The 23,627-nt window shown below is 46.3% G+C and overlaps 1 protein-coding gene across 2 annotated transcripts in view; it reads right to left on the bottom strand.

Moving 5' to 3' along the window:
- CALN1 (calneuron 1) overlaps positions 1 to 21,739 on the bottom strand; it is a 154,093-nt gene extending 132,354 nt beyond the window's left edge. Inside the window, exons 1-2 of one of the 2 annotated variants that reach the window (XM_030028878.2) lie at positions 21,675 to 21,739; positions 4,182 to 4,376 (exon numbers count right to left, since the gene is read on the bottom strand). In XM_030028878.2, the coding sequence (XP_029884738.1) occupies positions 4,182 to 4,303 (122 nt within the window). In that variant the 5' untranslated portion in view covers positions 4,304 to 4,376; positions 21,675 to 21,739. The remainder of the gene's footprint in view (positions 1 to 4,181; positions 4,377 to 21,674) is intronic. The other variant, XM_030028877.2, reaches the window with a different exon arrangement.
- Between the last annotated feature and the right edge of the window lie 1,888 nt (positions 21,740 to 23,627).

Raw genomic sequence — 23,627 nt, 5'->3', positions numbered from 1 at the left:
CTGGCCTGGTGCTGCTGCCCTTCCTCCCCCCACCACAGTGAGGAAGAGGATGGATGGAGGTGCTGCAGCTGCTGGGTAGAAAGGGGCAGCCTCCAGCTCCTTCAAACCCCAGTAAGGGTATTACACACCCTAACAGCAGGTCTGGGATGTGGCAGCACTGGCAGATTCGCATCTCCAGCCCTACCATCTGCTTGGATCCAAGGTTTCATTTCAGCCTATTAGAGAGATTGGGGCTGGCTGCAAACATCAGATGTAGGCATAGGTTTGGCACCAGTCCATACCCTTTCCTGCTGCCTCAAACACTAAGATTTTGATTCAAGCTCATCTGCAAATGCTAAAGAAACTTCAGTTTTGCAACAGAGTCCACCCAAGTGGAGCTCATCACGAAACGAGACCTTCATGGAGGGAAAAAAAACCCCAACAAACCAAGAACTCCTTTTAATTACCTTATCTCAACAAACTAAAGCTATAGACAAATGTGATTACACCCACAAAAATCTGCTTGCTCCCAACTGAGAGTCCAAACACTTGTGGCTTAGCTGGGGCCAGAAGAACATGCTGTTGAGACAAATGTATGCTTACACTCTTCCCTGCAAGAAAGCCTGACATCCAGTGAGCTTGTACAACGGGGTTTATCTCCAAAAAAATGAACAGAAATGCCCATGTGCGAGAGAAAAGCACCTCCTGTTCATGCCGCTGAGCAGACTGGTTTTACTCTTATTATTTATACAGAGCAGCTCTGGCACACTATGTAATAAAAATGGATAAGGTTTCAGCCCTTCGCTAGCCCACAAAAATAAGATGACTGTCTGCGCAGGCACCGTGGGGCATACAGCCCCAAACTAAACCCAGAAAACTCACAATGAATTTCAGCAGGGAGGGTTTGGAGTTTTTTTGTTTTGTTTTGTTTTGCTCTTAGAAAGATAGCCCTGTAATTTAGTGACTCATACGTTCTACATCCTTTGTTGCTTTTCATTTTCAACATCTTCAAGCTGTTTGTGGAGAACGCGCTTATTTTTAGACTTCCCATCAGTGAGAGACATTTTAGCTGGTTCAGAGGGGAAAAGCTCCATTGAAACTTTTGTGTCTGGGGTGTTAATAGGCAAATTTCCTGATGGAGAGATATTTTCTTCCTTTTTCTTTTACATTTCACTCAGGATCTGGGCAGGGATTTTCAGGCATGCCAAGAAGGGCTGTGCCCTGTGCCGCAAGTGGGGTCTCTCAGGGATGCACCAAGGTCTGACCTGATGGAGGGAGGAGGAGGATGGCTGCAAGCAAAAGCAGACACATGTTGGGTCATGAAGAACAAATGGGGGCCCCAGGATCACTAATCATCTTCCTCCCTCTTCACCAAAACTGCAGATCTCGGGCCATGCCCCAGAAAGCCTCTGCACCATGGAGTAGGCTTTCAGCAGGTAGGGCAAGGGGGAAGAGCATCCCACAGCCAAGTGCCAACCCACATTTCTCCATGCTGGGGCAAAAAATATGAGGGGTATTTTAGGTACCTCGGTGAATTCAGTTAATTTTAAAAAAGCAATGTTTTTGTTTGGAAAATAAATGAAGTATTTAGGGTTTTTTTCCAGAAAATTGACTTTGCAAAACAGAAGATGCTTTTTGAGTCAGTTAATAGATTTGGGGTTGGGTTTGGTTTGCTTTGGTTTTCAAAGTCTAACACCTCCTTTCAGTTTGCAGCCTAAAATTTTTTTGGGGAACTTTAAAAATAAAAGGAAATCGCAAAATGAAAATTGGCTCTGTAGCCCTCAAAGCTAGGCATTTCATAAAAAAAAAAGCCCAATCCTGCCTGCTTCTCATTTTGTTTTAAATTTTAATTAAGTCAATCAACAACGGAAAGGCCTCCAAATGAAAACCACACAGGCACCAAATGTCTCTGAGCCTCCAGATGTGCATTCTTCCACCTTCTGCTGGTGAGCTTGCAGCAGTCACCGCGGTGTGCTGGCTGCCCCAGATTACTCAGGGCACATGCCTTGCTCAGAAATGAGAGCAAGAGGGGCAGTGATGGAACACATCCTGCTCCTCCACACGCAAAGGACAAGAGGTGGACCCAGGCCATACCCGAAAATGCACATGGGAGCATACAGACCTGATGCTGAGCTCTTGGGGCACGTCCTATGGACTCTTTGCTTTCCACTATAGAGATATTTGGTTTTCACCAGCACATGGCACCCTGAAGCAGGCGGCAGGACAGGAGGAGCCACTGTCCCCATGGTCTCCCTTGGTGCCAGCTCGCTCTGCAGTGGCACACACTGGGTTCGGCCATGGCATGGCCCTGCGCCGGCTGCCAAGCGCAGAAGCAGCTCCCACGCCCAGAAACAATAACAGCTCTTTGGCCAGCTCGAAGGAGCGTTTTCCAGGACACATTTGTAATTTTGCTGAAAGCCACAGTCCTAATGGATGGCTGGAAATACTCCACAGCTCTCTGGCTGTCACTTCACCCAGGTGAAGTGTCACAGGCAGGTCTAAGATTTTTTGTTCTGCTGTCTCCCGGCATCGTAAGACTCAAGAGTAGGTTCAGAGGTTTGTGGCTCATGTTTTATGTCCTGTCCACAGCTCTTTCTTTCAGGGATGCATGACCCAAACCAGCACAGCTGTGAGTCCAGTGCACAGCTCTCTGCTCTGCCCATTATCAGGTGACAGCTTCATGTTTGCAAGAAGCCAGGACTCAGCATCCTTTAGCGGAGCTGCCACCATCTCCCCATCACATGTTTCCACGCAAGATACTGCACCTTCCCTCATGCTGCCAGCCTTTGCCATTTTCCAGCACCCCTTAAACTCAATGAAGCTTTTTTTACTGCATCTAAAACCCTGCACAAGCAACAGAGAAACCACCAGCAAGGCTCTTGGGCAAACCCCAGCATGACGTGCCACCACAAGCACTGGCTGAACAAACTAATGAAGCAGATGGGGAACAAACCCATGGTGGGCATCTGCCCGTCGAGCTGAGGTCCTCACAAAACCAGCACTACACTTTGAGCGAACACTGATGAGCCAAACTCATCGGTCAGCAGCTCGGGAGCAGCACTTCTGAGAGGAGCTCGCTCAGGGAACGGGCTGTCACACGGTGAGAGCAAGGCACAAGGATAAATGTGCACAGGCTGGAGGGTGGACAGTGTCAATAGGATTAGTTTGTTCTATTATTTATCATGCCATATGCCCCGGCACTCGATCCACAAATCTGAGCCATCAGCTGTGAACACCTGTCAAGGAGTTGAGTAATTTTCCAGTTTCTGGGTAGAATAACCAGAGACAATAAGGCTGATTTAATCAGTAAGTACTTAGCTCCAGAAACATAGTGGCTTAAAAGAAAATCTCACTATATTTTTTTAAATGAAAGCTTTTCCGAATTAAAGTTAACCCAGAAAAAACTCCTTAGTAAATGCATCACAGTACAGTAGCAAGGCAGGTATTAGCCAAATGCATGGTGGAAAGGAGATAAACAATATACCATGTCCTCCTGTTTGTCCACAGGAGACGAATTCCCCATTTAGAAAGCCCAATAAAAATGTAACTCTTTTATAACAACTGCATCCACTGTATATTGTTTCCCTGAGAAAAAAAAAGTGACTTTGAAGTCCTCCAATGCCATCAAGAACATATTTTTTTCCCAAAGTATCTGAAAAGTAGCAAAAAATATGAAAAAAATTAATGACTGCTAACAGCTGAAACAGATGGTCTGCTGTGAATCCCCACAGCCTCATGCAACTGTGAGTCAAGCCATTTTTCAAAATGGTGAAGGAAAAAAAAAAAAAAAAAAAAATCAATTTCCAAGACTACCAGGCTTCCAAAAATCCATTCGGACTTCCCAGCCAAGAGCTAACAAAAAAGGAGGGTCTGGCTGGTTTAGACCCACAGTGGGCTCAAACCCAGCGTGCTCCTTGCCCTCACATCATGTGCACGTAGATGGTCTCGATACCTTTGTGTTCAGCCCAGTCCCACAAGATGTTTCCCTGGGATGAGGTTTTACTCTAGGATTTTAACTAAGGATCCTTTACACTGTAAGATTCCCAATGTGTGCACCCACTGCTGATCCCCAGCACTGTCCCCACTGCCCACCCTTGGGACCTGGCAGCAGCCCTCCCACCCCATCGACTGCCCTCAGCAAGCAGCCCCCCGTGCCAGCTTGCCCCTTGCACGGAACGGTTTGAGATTAGAAAGGCACTTGCCAGGAGGGAAACTCTGGTTGCCTGCTTCTCTGCTGCAGCTCCTCCTTCTCTCCAGAAGACTTATCCCCTCGGCCACCTTCATGCTTGGGCTGCCCCTCTCCACGCTCTTCGATCAGCCCCATCAGGCAGATGAGACGGCAGGTTCTGGGAGATGTGCGAGCTCATCATGGGGACATCAAAGCCGGGAGTGTGACTCTGTAAGGAGTGGACAGAAACTTAACTGCATGCACAGTACCAGTTTATCATTTATTTAAACTCAATCTTTCAATAATTCATGCCAGCCTTTCACTGTGTAGCAGGACAACAATGGCAGGAGCACAGCGATGCAGGCAGTGAATAACCACATCTGGAACAGATGTTCAGTTCTAAATAAAAGCTGGTTTTGCAGAGAATGCTAAGTGCCATGGGAATAGTGTGCTCTGGGACACAGCCCTGCTCCTTCCAGGGGGCAACAGCGATTTGCTCATATGTTTTGCAATGCAGAGTTGGCACAGATCAAATGAAACATCCAGGGCTGCCTTCAGCTACAGCCCAGTAGTCGCAAGAGAGCAGACCTGCAGCGTCTGCAGGCATCTCCTTGGAAGCACTGGGCACATGCCAGCATGGCACCTCTGAGCGTGAACATGCAATGCCATGACTCCTCCCAACAGCGAGCTGTGCTCCGTGTCCACTCCCACCAGCGCCAGCCTGGAGCATGTTAGCATGGGGTCCCTGCACACAGTCAAGAGTGTGCCCACCTCCCTCCCATGGAGATATTGCTGCTGTTTCTAGGAGTGAGCTGGGTCCAGCCGACGCTCCCATGTTACAGGGATGTGGGTGCAAGCACCCTTGCACAGGAGGAAGAGCCAGGGCCACCCATGCACTTGCCAAGAGCCACGCAGATATCTGCAGGGCACCCACCACAGGGACACCCAACCTCCAAGCCCCCAGGCAGGGTATCACCTTCAGCAAGCATCTCTTCTCCAGTCATGAAACACAAGATCTCCAGGTCTGACCAACATCTTCTGCACCATGTCACTAAGGTCCTGTCCATCACCACATGCCACCTGCTGCAGCACTGCTATTCGAAAGATACCTGCAAAACTCATTCCCCACCGCTGTGGACATACCTCTCCACACTCCCACTTCTGCATCCAAGACAAGCCAGTGTCTCTACTACCAGGACCCTTCATAGCTTGTACCTGCTTGACCCACCATCCCCAATTCCCGTTAGGACACCAATCCATGCCTTCAACCACCCCACAATGTCAGCCATTATCAGGCTCTCGTTACACTTTGAACCAGCACTTTATTCCTTCCCCTGTGTTGGCCCTTATGCGTGGGCAAGTGCCCCCAAATGAGCCACGTATGTGCCTTGTTAGCCTTCCTGAAACCACCTCCGTAACAACCGTGAGCCTGCTGGTGCCGAGATGTACCTTCCCCGTGCCAGCTGCCGTTACCTCTCTCTTCTCCCCTGCCCATCTGTCACTAGCCGTCTGGCCTTGCTCTCCTTCTACGTGGTTTTTAAGCGCTTTGAAGCAAGAACTTATTTGCCATTTCATCTGCAATTGCACAGCACCTAGCGCACTTGAGGCCTGACCCAGGACCAGACCTCCAAGGTGTATTATTGTTATTATTACTACTACTAGCACTGTTATTACCAACTCTCTGAGGCTCCGCTTGGGCTCTTGATAGAGTCCTTACATTTTTTGGACTACCTGACTTATCTCTGTGTTTTGCAACACATCCTTCAATAGCTGGACTCCACTCTTTTTCTGGATAATGCAAATTTACAGATGACTCTCACTGCAAATTTTCTTGCTAATAGTGTCTTGCTCTTATTCTTAAATGTGAACCTTGCACTTTACCCTGCTAGCTGACCACTTAATGCCAGTAAGAAATTGTCTTTTTTTTTCCTAGATAACGGCTGATCATCCAGATTGGTTGGATAATGAAATAAGTAATGACATTAGAAGCCCATTAATCAGTAGTGAGCAGCAAATAACATACAGTGCAAGCCTGTCAACTGCTCCTGAAGGACAAGCTAAGGGGAGCTGTGGGCAAATTGTGAAACCACTCAAAATCTGGTTCCCTGGTCTCCATATCTTTCTTTTTTACTACCTTAAAGTGGCCAACAATCAATTCTTTGTGTGGGGGACCGGGACTTGTGCCAGGTAGTCTGCTGTCCAGATTAGACCCCAGTAGTTGGAAGATCCCCATTACATTCACAACCCAGCTGAATTTCACACTCAGCAGGAACTCACTTTCTGCAATTTCTTCTACTCCCTGGTACAGGACATGAAAAAAGAGGGAGGAATCCAGGAGGGTCCCTCTCCACAATCGCATGAACGGTGGTGGTGGTAGAACACAGCTCACACCTCCAGCAGGACTTTCCTCTGTGAGCTTGTTCTGACGTGAGCTATGTTTCCCCAGAAGCATCCCCAGGAGGAAAGGCACATTGCGTTGGAACAAGTGCTTGCAGTTGTCATGCCAGCGGGTGTGTAACAGGAGATGCTAAAGCAGATCTCAAATAAATGTGTGAGCAAAGTCACCCCTCGGAGAGACCAGCCAGTGGGGTCACAGTCAAGAGTGCAGGCATCTCTATTAGCACAGTGGCTGATTTATTAATCTCGCTGTGTATCTACACCCACAGAAAATGTGGTACCCTTGGGGCCCAGTGTCTTCAATCCACATTTATAAACGTCTCTCCCAAGGGACTGCTCAGCTGTGTTACACACAGCTGATGACAGCTTCCCTCCATCTTTACGCAAGGTAGCAAGATGTAGAAGACAGGGATCCTAGGAAGAGAGCCATCCTGGTTAAATGCCATCCTGAGCTGCTGAGGACCTTTCCCCACATGGAGCTATGTGTGCTCACTCTGGGGCAGAGGAGGATCAGGAAGACAACCTTTAAAAAAAATGGTCAAAAAGAAGATGGAAGTGAAGTCCTTTTTAATCCCCTGCCTAGAATCCTTCTGTATTTGCCTTCAGCCCATCTCCCACTACCCCAATGAGGCTGTGAACACGTCTCCACCTTGATGGCAGCTGTGTCACTGAAATGGTTAAGTAGGGAAGCATTTGCAACCCAGCCCCTTGGCTGGCCAAGCACTGCAGCGCTCCTGGCCCTAAGTTTACTTTCCTCTTTTGCTTCTCGCTCTCTCGTGCCAACCGTAAGGATCTGGCCCGCTCCGCAGCCCGCTATGCCAGCACGAGCACAGTGACTCATTCAACAGCTCTTCATCACAACACATTCTTTCAATGGGACTTCGTTTTGGATGGCACTTTTCTTCAAAATCTGATGACGGAGAAAGGCAAGACATGCATAAACATGGGCGCAAAGTGAAGAGGGGGGGAACAGGGGGGTTGGGTCAAAACTGGTGGGGTGATACTAATTTCCTTTTTACCTCCACCAGCAGATAACCAATTTTGCTATTAAGAGGAGAAACCCAGTTCAAAGTAAAAAGAAAGGCCTTCATATCACTTCTTCCATCAGGCTGACACCTCTTCATCTTGGGGAATTTAACATCTGTTACATAATTCAGAGAACGTGTGGTTATTTTCCAGGCTTATTAATAGCTCAAACCCTAAGACTTAAAATGAAAATCAGCAGCTGCTCCAGACTTCACCTCTCAGAGAAGTAGGTGAGAGCAGGTACAATGGCTGGCTGAGGGTCAGGGCTTTCAGTCACTTCAATGCTCCTCATTACAAGCCATAAAGGACACAGCTTGGACTGATGCTGAGACATCTGGATTTCCAGATTTTCCTCAGTACTTTTTTCCTTTCACTTCTCATTTTTCTTTCCAGTGGAGGCAGAAGAGAGGGGAGAAGATCACAAATATGAGACTGGGCTAGAAGAGTGCAGACAGGAGGGGATGGAGATAGTGCATCATCATCCCCTTCATACACAAAGCACTTTCATTCATAGGGCGCTCGGTAACGTCCAAAATGACTAACACAGCTTACAGGCGCTTTGATGTAAGGATTTTTTTCTTAATGCATATGTTGCCCTCTAAGTTGGAGAACAGTCTGAAGAAATGCAGTTGGCACCTGGAGTAGTGAGAAGGTTGTTTGTAGCTTGGGCTGCTCTGTTCCTGGTGCGATGGAAGTACACCACCATGGGCATACCTCTCCACTCAGTAATAAATGCCTTAAATGCTCTCTGACAATATTTTCAGGTAGGATTCAGGCTGGGCAATAGCCTTGGTAATGGTGAGGCTATGGCTAAGACAAACAAGTGTGTACATGGCTGTTTCCAAAACACACAACCTGCAGGTCCTAAGTCATATCAGGCAATGGTAAAGGCAAAGCCCCCCAGCCCTTGCCATGTCCAGCCCATCTAAGCATGAATGACTATATAGGGTCATGCAAATGATCTTCTCACTGTCTTGATCTTTTCAAGCAGAACCTGAATTTCAGCTTGATCCAATCCCAAATTCATGTGTGGCTTTAAGCCAATGAGGAAAAAGCAAGCCTACCAAAAAATGGTGACTAATGAAAACCACTTCATTTTCTGGCACTTAATAAAGGCCAAGAACATTTGACAAGAAAGGCTAAGTTCACCAGACACCACTGGTCGCTGCAGGGAAGGAGGTGGCTGTGATGCTCTGTTCAGCTCTGAGCCCCACCGGTTTCAGACACTCAAGTGAGAGGCAGGTGACCCAAGCCCAAGAGCTCAGTCGGCTGGGTTCAGAACAGCAAAGTACATAGCCTAAACTTCAGGCTATCAGAAGTTTGGTTTGGTTCCAGTTATAGCAAATGCTTACTAGGACAGAGAGCAGAGCTCATACATCTCATCCTACCAGGAAAAAAATAGACAGTAGGTTGTTATTTCTTCATGTCCAGTTAATATCCAATTATTTATACAGTGCAAAGCAGCAGCAGGAAAACATAAGGGAAATCCACCCAAAGACATGACACAATCTTGGAGGCAACTACACTAAGGAGGCAAAAGTCCTTGGCTCAAGACATTCTTTCAAGCTGAGTAGAGAGATGCCGTCAGCCAACACATCCCACCTTCCGACCCACTGCTGGATCAAAGACTGGCGTGCTTCCCCGACCCTTGAGACTGCAAATCACAATCTTCATGTGGTCAAGAACCACAAGATATCTACTATGCCCCAGGAGATCTGGCAGAAATGTGTCATAGACAGGACCCATACTGCAGCCTGAGGCTCGGTTGGGTTTGTGGTCTGTCCAGGCATCTCCAGCAGACTTTGCTGGCTTGTTTGCTCCCAGCCAAGAGATGTGGGTTACTCAGGTCTCCACTCCACCCCGGGAGAATTTCCCATGCAAACTAAAATGATATTCTGCAAAAAAAATTATTAAGTAAACCATTCCTCTAAATCTGAATTCACCAAATTAAAAAACTGCTTCAGTTGATCCAAAACTATGCTTTCAGACCAAAATCAGAAGGTATCATTCTGGCGGAGGAAAAAAGCTGTCAGCTTCATCATAATATGACTGAGATTTTTTTTTTTTTCCCTCCCTGTAGCTGCCTTTTTCAACCCCACCCAGCTGAAAGTTCACTCATTTTTACTTTCACAGGCAGCACTTCATATTTTTCCTCTCCATCAAGCCATGCTTATCTGACCACATGGATCTGCAACAATAATTTCTTATTCCTTCCTCTGTACCTGGGGTGATCCTCTAAGTTTTTCTGGGAGAACTTCGTCAAAAATTTTATTTCTCTATAAATCCAGACATCATGGGATTCTTGCATGGGATCTTCCATTCTGGCTGTTTCTTTTTTGCCTTCATATACTATTCTCCAAACCTGCAGGGCAGCAGTTCTGGGGTCAATTGGATGCAACTCTATTTATTAGTGTAAATATGGAGCCACAAGATATTAGGGAAGGAGCGTGCTGAGTACTCAAAAGCCCTTGGAAATTTATAAAGCTTCTAACTACGACTGTTACCCAACAAGGACTTTGCACATTGTTCACTATCTTTAGAAAAAGCAACTGGCAACATCAGAAAAACTATAAATTGAGGATTTGGAGTAAATGACCTCCTGTTGCTATTGTGCATTTGCCATGTAATGAAAGAAAAACAGGAAAGAGTCTTGCCAAGGTATGAGGAGGAAAAAAACAACAAAAATGAAAGGGATTTTGTTGGCAGAACTTGCAAATTATTACTGCTCCCTTTCACCCAACTTCCGTAACATAATTGCTGCGTGCTGCAGCTAATTCACCAGAGATGCTTCTACTGCAAAGGTGGAACCGCCAGTTTATGACTTTGCACAGAGCAAGAGGCTCCTGCCCTCAAAGACCCAACCAGGAGTGCAGGCAGCAGGGAAGGAACCAAAGAGGAATAGGGTTTAGGTCAAAATCTGGCAGGTCTGGATCTAAGCTAGTCTTCAGCAGGTATTTATAAGTATGGCTAGACTGGAAGGCCAATGAAAGAAATGTAGAACAGCAAAGAGTTATTTTGAACTCAGAGCTGCTGCCTCTGTCAACCAAGGGTTGCACAAATCAAGACCTTGACATAGAAGAGATGTCCAGGCTTAATCAGATGGTGCTCAGTAGTTATTTGAGCACACAGATGTGCTCATCTATCCAACTAAGGAGCCCTCTTCAATCACATTTTCACATCCTTCTGACCTCCATAGCATTAGAACCCAGTTATACAGGCTACAAAACCAAACTCAACCCCAACCCACACCACTATTACTTATGCTGGTACCTACTCAGCAGGAGAGATTCAGAGATGAAATGTCTGGTCAAGAACAGGTTTGCCAGGAAGTGGCAAAGATGGATCTGCTCCATGGTGGGAAAAACAGAAGCAGGCACCAAGGGTAGCCCTAGTGCAGGCAGTGGCCTCACTAACAGAGGTCCTACGGAATCTGAACTTGATGAGCAGAGCTGAGTACTGGTAACAGGGTACAGCAACAGTCCCAGATAAAGTGAGAGATTAGGCCCAAGGTCCACCCAAGAAGCTCAGTCAGGAGCAGATGGGGCTGAAAACAAAGCCAGAGTCCACATCCATCTAGGAGACAGGGTGGAAGAAAAGCTACCTACAATATAGCTCTGAGATCCTTCCAGAAGGCTAAGACCAGCTGGACATAAGCACACCTACAGCATAGCACAAACTCAGTCTAAATATCCAGGGCTGGGCTTAAATGGGCTCCTGGACCACAGGCAGGGGTGTGGGTGGGACCCAGGTGAGGATGTTTAGGGCAATTAGTGCCCTCAGGGCTCTGATAGCATTAAGGCTTGATCCCAGCATTCAGAAACGTGATGGGACTGGGATTCAGATGTTGAATACCAAAAACCTTGTTACCTGTCCTGGCATCTTAAATAGTGCTCCTCTGAAAGTTGCTCTATGCCATGGTGAGATTAAGCTGGTGGATGTTACAGAGTGAAGCAATTGGTGTTCGTGTTGAAATCAGTTGCAAGGCAGTGAGAACTGTCCTGGTCTGCTAGATCCATGCATACAGCTTTGCCCTGGCTCAAGAAAGCAAATGTGAGGATTTATAAAACCACCAATGCACTTGCTTAATCTCAGCATGTGCTCATGTGCCATTGATTTAAGTTACTGCATTTGAAGTTACATGTTTTTCTAAAACAGGACTTTGCTAGCAGCTCTTGAGTTCTGTAAAACAACTTTTTCCATGCTTATGTTGTTTTTCAGCAGCACTTTGAGACATTACTTATCCAAAGGTGCTTCGTTTCCACAATGTACATATGTTAAATAAATACTCCATAAAGCATGGGATGTATATTATAGTCAAATGTGCTTTCAAACATTCTTGGCTTTTTGGTAAACAAAACATGTTCTGTTTCTAAACTCCGAAGTTTTACCTCATGCAATATCACTGTGCAAAAATTTTCATTTGATTATACATCTTATTAACTGTGCTCTTGTGTGTCCTCCCCCTCTCTCTCCTGACTTATTTACTTTGAAATAAAAGCCAGTCATCTCTCACACAGCACTGCAATTTTTACCAAAATTTTTCTGCAAGATGTTAGCAAAACATATTTAAGGCTGGCCCTGACAACCATACTCATTTTCCTTCAAACATTTCAATTATTACTTAATTTAGGCCCGCTTGAATAGTCCTGCCACCTCTGAAATGGTTTTTAAGTTGTCTGTAGAACCATTGATGTTAATACTATGACTTCATTCAATATGGTGGATTCTACCTCTAAATAGTTTTATTGCTTTCTGGAGATGTGGCTTAGACAGGTAGGAAAATAATAGAGCCTGCCTTGGGTCAAAGTGGTGTAGAGTGGTGGTGCAAAGGGCTGGAATCCAGGTCCCCCCCCACGGCCCTGCCTTCTGCTGGCCAGTGGCTGAAGAGACACTACAGGCAATCTCCAACGGGCGTTGCTGCATTTTGAGAAGTGGAAACCACCTACACTTGTTGCTGATTTATCAGTACCATCCAAAGCAGGCAGGAGTGTAGAGCACAGTTCAGAGCAGTTGCCTTCAGTATTTTTGCTGCTGCTGGAAGTCAAAGCATGGAGATACCCATTTGGGTGGGGTATCAGTACAGCTGTCACTCAGATTTTGTTGGAAAGAGGCTGGCTGGTGGGGCTCTGTGACGCCAGGACACACACTAGGTAGAGTACATCTAGCATACCTCACTTGAGGCATCACCTCTAAAATAATTTTTGGACATAATAAACAACTATTGGAGCTAGAATCATTGACTCGAGAAGCAGAAAAGCAACTCTCAGTTTGGCTCTGAGATGCCCAGGACCTATTAAAGATGCAAGCATTGCTCATATGACCTTAAATATATATATACACTATATATACACACACACATGCTATATACATAGTATAGTATGTGTGTATATATATACACTATATATAAGGTATATTAAAAATTAAGAAGCTGCTTGAAAAAAATAAAAAAGGTGAAGTTAAAAGGGTAAAATAACTGTTTTAAAACTCTGTATTGCAAGCCTGGAATAACTCATACACTGCCAAACCAACCAGAGTTAAAAGGAAAAAAGTTTGTGCAGTTACACAGCTGAGTGGAAGAGTTAAAAGGCATTTCTCAAAAAGCACAAGCCATGTTCAAGGAGGAAATAGATCTGTGAATGTGACAAATTGCATGGAGAAGAAAAATATGGCAGGCCAAAAAGGGTTTTGAACAACAACTTGCTAGAGACGTAAGAGGTAACAATAAAAGCTCTTCAGAAACATTAGGGGAAGGAAGTTTTCCAGGGACGTGGTGTGGCTGATAGATGTTCACTGAATAAAAAGCATACTCAGGAGAGACAGGTCATAGCAGAAAGGTTAAGTGAATTGTTTGCATTGTTTTTCATTATGAAGGAGGTATGAAAAGAAGGCAGGAAGCAAAGATAAACAACCTGTTTTCATAATGAAAACAACTTCCTGTTGCAATCCCAGACAGACGTGTAAAATAGATCTACTCATTTATTCAGAAATTGTCTGGGGACTGGAGGCGTGTAAGGAGTGAGATGACAACATTTATTAATGATACAAAATAAATCAGGATAATCAAAGCCTGAACTGGTTGCAACAGTTACAAAAAAATCTCACAAAATCCAGTATCTGAAGAACAAAGTAAGAGCTGAATTTCAGTGCCAATCAGTGCAAAATAATGCACATGAGAAGAATAGCCTGCAGTCTTCCTACCAAACGGTGAGCTCTGAACTAGCCGTTACCATTCAGGAACAAGTTACTGGGAGGAATTCGGATGCTTCTTTGAAAACATCTGCTTCAGGGTCAGCATAGCCATGGGTAAATGTAATGTGAGAGACTTCTGGCAAAGAAATAGAGAACAAAATTGAAACTATGCTGTTGTCTGAATCCATTGTGCACATTCATGATGAATACATTTCTGCTCAGTGCATTCGAGAAAAGAGATAACAGAACGAGGAAGGGTGAGAGGAAGGAAGTGAGTTTGGGCAGAGACAGAGAGCAGCTTCTGCATGAAAATAGACTGACACATTAGGGCCCTTCAGTCTGGCAAAGAGGTGGTTGAAAGGGATGTAGGAGACACCTATTAAAGCAAAGTTTTATCATATTCTCAACATCATGGAGAAAGTGAATAGAGAACAAATACTTGCTGTTTCTCACAGCACCAGACCTAGGATGTATCCAATGAAATTACCAAGAGAAAATAAATTTTTAAAAAGCCAGAGGAAGCATTTTTGCAAATAGTGCACAATTATGTTGTTGAATTTTTCCTGGAAGACATCGTGGTGCTCAAAAGCAGAAACAGGTTCAAGGAGGAATAAAATAATGCATTGAAACAGAGACAGACACAGCCTTCAGCTCAGGAAGTTTCCATGAGTGATTGAGAGAAGCCGGGAAGTTGCATGAGAAGGTATGTGCTGCACTTGCCCTCCTCCAGGATATTAGGTGAGAGGGGAATTTGTTCTCACTATTTATAGAGGTTATGTCAAGGCATGGAGATCCCATACCATTGCCCTGAGTCTATGTGGCTTTTTTTCTGCTGGCAGAGAAGAAAATGTTTCCTCCTGTAGCTGCTGGACACTGAGAGCTGGAAGACATTCTCCATCAGACTGCAGCAATTTTATGTGGATCACATTTTTGACATAAAGTGTTCAACTAGTGGTCAAGAAAAAGCCTAGTGAATCATCAGATGTGACCCTGTGCTTTGCACAGAGCAGGTTTTTTTCATAATTCACACTATTAAACTCAGCTAATCTGTTCTTTAAAATCCTCTATGGTGAATGTGACTTAGGCACATTATCACAAAAAATAAATATCTTTTTTCAGGGATTTTGATGGGCTTGTCTTCAAGAAAGTACACAGCAAGGATGGCTATTCTGCTTTGTCATGTACTTTGATAGCATTGTCCTTATTGATTCATATTCCCAATACAACCAGGTGCCCCTGGCAGGCCCCAGAAACTGTAGAGGGCCTCGAGGACCCAGAGAATGCCCTTGTCCCACCAGCTGTCCTCACCAAGCCCTGGTTGCTCCTGAGTCCCTCCTGCCTGCTCTGACCTGCTACAGCCACAGCTATTGCAGACATGTGGTAGTGGCTGGAGGAGGTGGCAGGAAGGGGAAGAGGGAAGCCACCATGGCCAGCTCTGGTTTCTCCAGGTCCCAGAAGAAGTCTTGGTGTCCTACCGTGAGACCAAGAGCCTGCTGTGCTGTACAAACATGTAGTTTACATCATAGCACTCTGTTCTCCACCCCTGCTTGGGGACCTATCTCAGGATCAGGGGGATACCAGCATGTGCCTCTAGCTTTATATTTCCTTCACATCTTCCTCTCACCCGCCCTCCCATTTATTTTTATAAACAAACCCTATTTTCTTCAAGTTTTTTTCTGTAGCAGCACGTGAGACTGCATGAATGGGATACCTGCTGGGGATAATCTGTATGACAAGGATAGAGCCATAGACAAAAAGCCCACTGCAAAGCTCTGTTCTCTGAAATGGGGTTTGATTTCATTTCAAAACCAAGTATTTCTGGAAAAGCCCAGAGCAACCTCCTCAGCCTTCCCCTCTCCTTCCATTCCTGTACCTTCTGACAGCAGTGCCTGTGAATCACTACACTATCTGCTTCCCTCTCCTAAAAAGCCAAACCATCGATCAAAAGAAATCAAATGTGGCTTTTGGAGATCCAGGTGTTCCTCATGTCAGCCAGGCCAAACCAGAGGTGTACCAGCGCTCAAGAAGAAGACAATGCCTTCTTGAGGCATTGTGACAATGTGACAGCAGACTAAAGCACATGGAGACCAAGGTCTGCAGCCCCAATTCTGCTCCCAGGCACGCCTACACCATCCTGTTCATGGATATTCGTGGACACATGGCAGCTGCTCTCATGCTCGTCTCGTACTGGGACATTCTCATCTGGACACTTATCATATGATTGCCAAGGCTTGTCCACACCAGTGGTTTTGACAATTTGCAGTTGACCCTGGACCACCCTCAAGCAGTTTGGGAGGTCCATCTCTGACCCAGAATGATGTCTGCTAGGTTTTTAATAGCTGACATGGGATAAAAGTAGAGTCAGTGTTACCAAAGGGATCATCAGGACCATTCAAGGTTTCCTGATGCCTCTGGCTGCTCTCAGCCTCTCTAGAGCTGTAACTGTTTTCTCAAGCATTAAATGAGACCCAAGGTGGAGCCCCTGTTGTCTTTTGTGCCACAAACGATATAAGCTCGTATCACTTCATCATAAAACCTCTTGTTGAAGTCGCACAGTTCAGCTAGGTCATAAAGAGCAATGACAGTATTTTCCACAGATCCATCTTCTTCTCATACCCCAGAGAAAGCCCATCTCTCTCATAAATGACATTTCAGGAGGGAATAAAATATTTATCAAACTTCCCAATGACACCACTGTATGATTTCATTTCTTCAATCAGCAGGTCACAAGACAAAATTGCACCTTCAGTCCATGGTCCAATCTGATGGAGAAAAGAATCAACTACTCTTTGGGCTTGTTTTTCATGAGTGAGGATTATCTAAAATGCCTGAATCTTCTTTCCCACTCTGTATGGTCATCAGAAACTCAGAAAGCAAACGGCTGTGGGGTTGGGCACCATCGGGTGGGAGCAGTGGGTCTCCTGGCTCTGTCTGACACCCCAGCTGCCCTGCCACAGCCCAGAGTGCTGTCCCAAGGGTGCAGTGTGTGTCCCCCAGCTGCGTGGGGTCCTGCTCCATCAGGTTTTTCTCTGGATTCTTCTCTGAGGCCAGTATCAGTTAGGATTAATAACAGATCTTGGATTTCCAGGTTTTGTTCCAGAATATGGGGGTTTGCATGCAAGCTCATTGAAAGGAACTTACAGAAATAACAGTTTTGCATGGACTGCATGTGTAAGGGGCAATGCCACCCAAAAAGCTTCTTGGCACCATCACAACTCGCACGTTACAGCTTGTTAACATGTATAACACTCACGTGTTATAACATGATCTCCATCACCAGTCCACTGGCCACAGCAGAAGTTCTGCCCTTCCCAGGAGCCACCAGCCTGCAATTGACCTCTCCCTGTGCTGACACGCTCCTGCTTTCTCCTCCCGGGCATGGCTGCAGATCTGGAGTTGTTCTGTGGTGTCAGCAGTGCTGCACATCATTATGAACATCAAACATCCATGGGGCAGCCAAGCTCCGTATCTCCTCCATGACAGTGCCTGTCCCATAGCACAGCAGCTTTCTCATTCTTAAACCTTTACTCTTCTCAAGTTAATCCTTTCCCAGCTTCATAGGCTGTTTTGCCACAGTGTATTTATGAGGGAGCAAAAAGAAAAATACATTTTAAATAGATTCCTGTTTCATTTACAGGTCTCTGTATGCCAGCCAATTCCTGTCTTCACTCTTGCAATAGAGCCTCCAAGAGAAACCTCTGCAAAATCACCTGGGGGCATCCTGCCAGCCTCCAGTAAAGCATCTGCTGCTCCTAAGGGCTTATTAATCCACTTTGAAACAGTGCCTCAGGCTCCCAAAGCACCTGGGCAGTTCTCAAACTGGTGTCAACACTTTGGTTAGAGCCAGAAGTAATTCAGAGTAATTCAGTTCCTGAGCAGACCAGGTCATAGCACAAAAGGATTTAAAGGGTGAAACCCATATCAAACTGGGCAAAATCTGTACATTACTTTCTTGAAAACCTGCTTTCAAGGATCCCCAAGGTTTCTGATACAATTTGGCTTAACTTTATTTAAAAATCAGCCTCTAGCAGACAATTGATTTTTGGTAGTCTCTGGGTGGTCATGGAAAACAAAGTTTACATTGTCTGTGTAGCCTCTTACCTCCTTCCATTAAAATGTAGGTTTTAAATAATACACTGAAAGTAGCTTATGTTCAAAGGGGAAAAACGTGTCCTGAAGGAAGAAAAAAAAGATAAAAAAATCAAAGAAGAAAATACCACAGCAGATGGTGGATTAGACTGCTCTGTAAGGCTACCTGAATCCAGCTAAACCATCCAGATGATCAGCAAAGATGATCAGACAATCAGCATGATCCACATCTGGATCACGCCAAGTCCCCTGGGCGTGACTGCTCTCATCCTTCTAGACTGATGTGCCACACTGATGTTTATATCTCAAACATTTCACTTAATAACTGTGCAATTTCATTCATATGACACATTTTTATGATTTAAGACCTCTACAGAATTTTATGACTGTTTTTAATTTATCATACTAATTCAAACTGTAATACCCTGCCAGAGATGTAGAATGGGGTTGACATACGTCCCTTGCTCTGAATAGAAGAATGTATTAGACTCTAGCAGCTAGAAAGAGTAAGTTTAGGTTTTATCTCACTCAGAACCATTTTGGTCCCTTCCTGCTCCAGATACCCTGCTATTTTTCTTTTGTTTAAAGGTGGCTGGCAAAGAAAAAGCAAAAACGAGAGCTATGCCTTTTGTGTTTGTGCTCTTTCTAGTGTACGGAGTAAAGGAAGCAGGAAAGGTTATTACCTATTATTACTAATAAAAAAAGAATTATTTTTCTTCTTGTTCATCAGAAATTCAGGTCTTGTTTGTACTAAGAAAATCTCAGATGGTTGGAGATTGACAAGCAGGGCAAGACAGAGCAAATTGCCTTTTGGGACTTCTATGAAGTTCTGATCTTTGTGCCCACTTGGGGCCTGGTGTCTTGTGGTGTTATCAAGTAGCCTGGAGGGGAGGAAAGGGCTCTGGGATTACAGAAAACTTGTTGCCTGGATAATTTTGGCAGGATGTTGGTGACTGTCTGCCAAACTTGCTGAGGGCTGGCTGCTCGATTGGGGTTCAGATTCACTCTTTCCACCTGCAACAACCTCAGTGGCCACCTCAGCCCTCCAGTGCATCTACCCAGATGGGGAGAGGCAAGCTTGATACTACTCGTCACTCATAAGTGAAAAAAAGAGGGGAAAAAAAGAAGGAAAAAGAGGCCTTTTCATCACCACAAAGCTGCGAAGAGGAGTCCAAACTCAATTTTCTCAATTTAGAAAAGAAAACCTTATGCAGGTCACCTTTAATTTGAGTGATGCCAGGTGAGCGATTCTCTGCCTGCCTCTGCCTGCCAATCCCTCTAATTCCTTTTGTCATCATGGTTCAAGAGCGTTATTGAAACACAGAACGCAGAGCTTAATTATGGAGGACAAAGCACTGAATTACACTAACTGCTGATCTTGAAAATGGCTTCCCCCCCTCCTCTTTTTAATCTCAATGTTCATAGAATTAGAATGGAAAAGCCAAACCTGGCCACCCACCCCTCCCCTGCTGCAGAGTGCTGCTCCCCTCAAAGTTCAGGTGTCCGCCAGGAGATAAATCCAGGCTTGGGCATCAGAGGTGGCTCAGGGTTCGAAGTCATAGGTGACACTTAAACTCCATACTCCAGGCAGGTTCAGCTCCTTGACGCTGCCTGTCTGTTTTCGGTGGGGTCCCACCCTGGTGAGGCTCTGTTGGTTCTCCAGCCTGCACACTTGGTAGCGCTGGAGATGCAAAGGGCTGTGCCCAGGAAATATCAATCGGTGCCAGAATGCGTTCCCTGATAGTCAGCAAAACTTTTCAGCCCTTCATTTCATTCTGTTATTTCTGCTGATGGCACTATAAATAATTACTCCCCACCCTCCGTATGCTTGTGAGGCTTGAGTCACTTTGCTGAACTAAGATGTACATTTTGTTCATCTTTCCTTGCCCCACTTATATTTGTCGATGGTTTTCAAATCCTACCCTGGGTTTTCCAGCTCTGCACGGTAGAGGAAACAGGTTTCAGGGGGCTTCACCCAAGAAGAGTTTGTCTGCAGCCCTGCTCGGACCACAGGAACAGGTTTTTTTACTTTCAGGATTCCTTGCCAGGTCATTTGCTCCCTCTGCAAGCTGGAAACAAGGGAGCTATTATCCCGTGTCTCGGTCACAAAGGCCAAGCTCCTTCCTGATGTTACCAAAAGTCACAAATGGTTAAATTGCTACCAAAGAGATGGGAGCCACTGATGAAAGCAAACCCGATCAGGAAAACTGATAAATGCAAAACCCCAGGGTACACAACATTTCTTTTCCTCCGCAGCCGCAGCCCTGCATCCCTATGGGTTAACTGTGGAGCCTGCACTGCAGATTTCACTCTGCCCTGGCATCTTTGCTTTTGCTTGCAGGCGCCGTGCCTCCTCCTCTCTAGGTTTCATTCCTTCGACTGCTCAAGTCAAAACATCTCGCTGCCCACAAACCACCTGATACCTCCAGGTGCTCTTGCTCAGCTGCTCATACACCGATATATGACTCCACTTCTCTTGCTCACTTGCAAGTTCCCTGTCCCATTGCTCTCTCACTTACAGCAAATGCTGTCCTGAGAAAAAAGCCCATTTCCCCAACACTGTCGGGCAGCCCCGCAGTCCTGAGTTCTTTGGGCCGTGCTGAGTTCACAGTATTCCCTATACAAGCCTGCTGCCCTGCAGAATGACGGCAAGGCAGAGGTTTTGCTGGTGGATTAACAGAAGGATTATTTTTTTTTGCTGTGCTAACGTCTCAACATGCTGTACATAAACAGCTTGTCTCCTGATTTACTGAGAGCGGTGGCCACCATCTAGCACTTCTCAAGGAGATTAGTGGCTGTTTTTTCAACCCTATTTCAATCCTCAAGGAGGTCTGCTATTTGTCAAAATTGCTATTAACCTCAGATAGGCACCAGGATAAATGTTTTCCTGGCAGAGCCTCTGTTCCCCTCTGGGGATCCATGTGGGAGAGAGGCTCCTTGGGAACCACGCTCACCTGGGACCCGGCTGCAAAGATTAAAACGGGCTCTCATTAAGGTCAGGGCATCCTAACAATGCACCAACCTGAGACAGCGATGAAGGAACTGCAATACATAATTTAAAGAAATAGCAGTGTTCATGGAAATACAAATGAAGAGATCACTCAGGAGCAGAAGGGGAGAGAAAAATCGATCAGTGAATGGGATAGTTAGCAGTTAAATGTTCTCCGTGCACAATGTTCCCACTGAAGGGCAATTTATAAGCCCGGCTAAAGCTGCTATGGGTTATACTGCTGAAGAGATGAGACTCCAGTGTGAATACAACACCGTCTTTCCTAATAACCCCAGGATTCTGTCCGTGAGGCTCTTAAGAAATGCTCTGCATTGAGAGTGCAATGCGCATGAAAGGATATGGCAAAACTCTCTTAACCTGGTGCACTTACAAGGGGGAGGCAGAGGGGAGAGGAGCCACGAGCGGAGCCGGTGGGGGCAGTCAACAGCGAGAGCATGACAGGGACCAACTTCTCCGGTGATTTATGAAACAGGCATCCCAACTTATCTTCTGCTGAATGGCAGCTCTTTGATTTAAGGAGCGAGAGGGAAAAAAAAAAAAAAACAACTCTAGATCATGCACTTAGTTATTTAAAAGGGAGGGAGAGGGGAGGGAAGAGAGCAGCGATGGCAGGACAGGGAGCCCCTTGCCCTCAGGTGCGCTGTGGGAGGATGCCCTCTGCCACCGTCCCTGTGCGAGGCGGCAAGCCAGAAGCAACGTGTTAGACTTTCTCTCCAGCAAATGAAAATACATTAAAAAAAAAGGGGGGGATGCTTCCAGCTGACAGCGAGGAGAGGGGAAGAAACCATGCAAGCAGCACCGTCCCTCTGCGCGTACCTACTGCTGCTGGTCCCAGGTGAGCGACTCCCCCCATCCATGCCGCGGTGCCGGCGAGCCCCAAGATGTCCTGAAGAAGAGAGAGTGACTGCCGCGACTTGGGAAGACAGAATATGGTACAAGCTTTAATTAAAAGAGTCTGAAGGCTCTCTCTTCGCTCGCCCTTTTTTTTGCAGTACTGGATTGGATTTAAAGGGCTAGAACCCCAATTTGGCATTGCTGCTCCCCCAGGAGCGATGCTTTCCTGCCCCAGCCTGCCAGCTTCAGCAGCATCTTGCCACCCGTCAGGGGCATCCTGGCAGCTGAGCAAGTCCGTAGTAAGCAGCAACAGTAGTAACTCAGCGGCAGAAGCAACAAATTGTAAATCAATGTTCTGGAGAGCAGGCACGGCAGGTGGTGAGTGGGGATGCTATTGGTAGCGGGGTGGGCGAGGGGAGCCTGAGTGCTGCTGTGGACGCAGGGAGGAAATTTTGTGCTCTACCAATGCTCTGGTGAGTTGGGAGGAGGGTCCTGTCCCCTCTGTCCTGGTGCTGCCACCACTCTGCGATGGTCCCCAAAGGCATTGCCCTCCTGCCGCCAGCTCGAGCCAGGTGGCTGTGGGGGCTCTGGGTGGAGGGGGGCTGTGGGGAAGTGTTGCATCACCCCAGCTCAGCTCTGCAAGACGGGGTCCTCGGCCGCCTTCTGCCTGTGGCCAGCAAGCATGGCAGCATTTCCATTTGGATTTGATGGCTGCTTGCTTGTGCCAAGACAGCAGGGAGAGGACCTGGCACTGGCAGATGTGTGAGCAGCACTGGTCTCTCCTTCGGTTTCAGGTTCCTCCAGCCATTTTCCAGATGTCCATCAAAATGCCCATCTGCAATAGGCCAGGCCCTCAGAGTATCCCAGTCTGCTCAGCATGGCAGGGATGGTCAAAACATGCTGTCAACCCCTGCCAGACTGCTTTCCCATTCCTTCCCCAGCAAAGAGGTGCTGAAGATTGAGTGCAGGGTTTTCACTGAGCACTACTTGGTCCAGATTTTGAGTCGAAATGATAAAAAACAAGGGGAACAATCAGGAAAGAAAGAACCTCTTCTCCTCCTTTTCCCCGTTTTGGCCCCAAAATGCAACCCATCCTCACCGAGGCCAACTTCAGAGCATCCTGGCTGTGAGCTGTGGCACTGGCTGTGTCCGATCAATCCCTTCCTCATGCTCAGGGCTGACCCGCATGTTCTGGCTTTCTCTTGTCTTATTAATTACACGAGGCAGTGGATGCCAAAATGAAAAGCTGGTTTTAATTCCATGCTGCAACCCAGTTCCAAGCTGCTGAGATAATTAGCAGGTTTTTAATGAATGAGAAGACTACCAACATGGAGGAAGGAAGGATAGGGAGGGAGGGGAAGCGCAGTTTGGGCCTGGTTAGGGAAACCACATTCCAGTCGGAGACTCCCTTCTTCAAGCCAACACTTTGGACTGCCTTCAGCGCCTGCTCCTGCCCGCAGGGCTGCCGGATGGCTCTGCAGAGCAGCACATCGAGATGTCTGCTTGGCTGGGGGCCATGCCAGGGAGCGAAATGGCTCTTTCTCATCACCATAGCCTGTTGACATCCATCTGGCTCTGGGAATTGGAGAGGAAGCAGTTTTGGAGCCTGCTTTTTTGCAAGTCTTGGGCAACCGCAGCTGTGATTTGCATCGACCTGGGGCTATCAGGTTTGCTGGAGCATCAGCACCACTCTGCAAGGGTTTCTGCTGGCAGCTGGAGGGTTTCACCCCAAAACACATCTATTTGAATTGCTTATAATCTATGTGAACATCTCCACATCTTCTTTCTAAATCAATCTGGTAACAAGCATAGATACAATTTCCCAGGCTACTGCTGAGGTTAACCATCAGTTGCAAATTGCTAGGTAAGACGTTCCTTGGCAGAGGCTGGTGGGAAAGTGCTTTTCTAAATAATGAGGTATACCAGGCGGAGGTG

The sequence above is a fragment of the Aquila chrysaetos genome, chromosome 10 (genome assembly GCF_900496995.4).
Source record: "Aquila chrysaetos chrysaetos chromosome 10, bAquChr1.4, whole genome shotgun sequence".
NCBI lineage: Eukaryota > Metazoa > Chordata > Aves > Accipitriformes > Accipitridae > Aquila > Aquila chrysaetos.
Note: the sequence above shows the minus strand (reverse complement) of the source record. Positions and strands in the feature narration are given on the sequence as shown.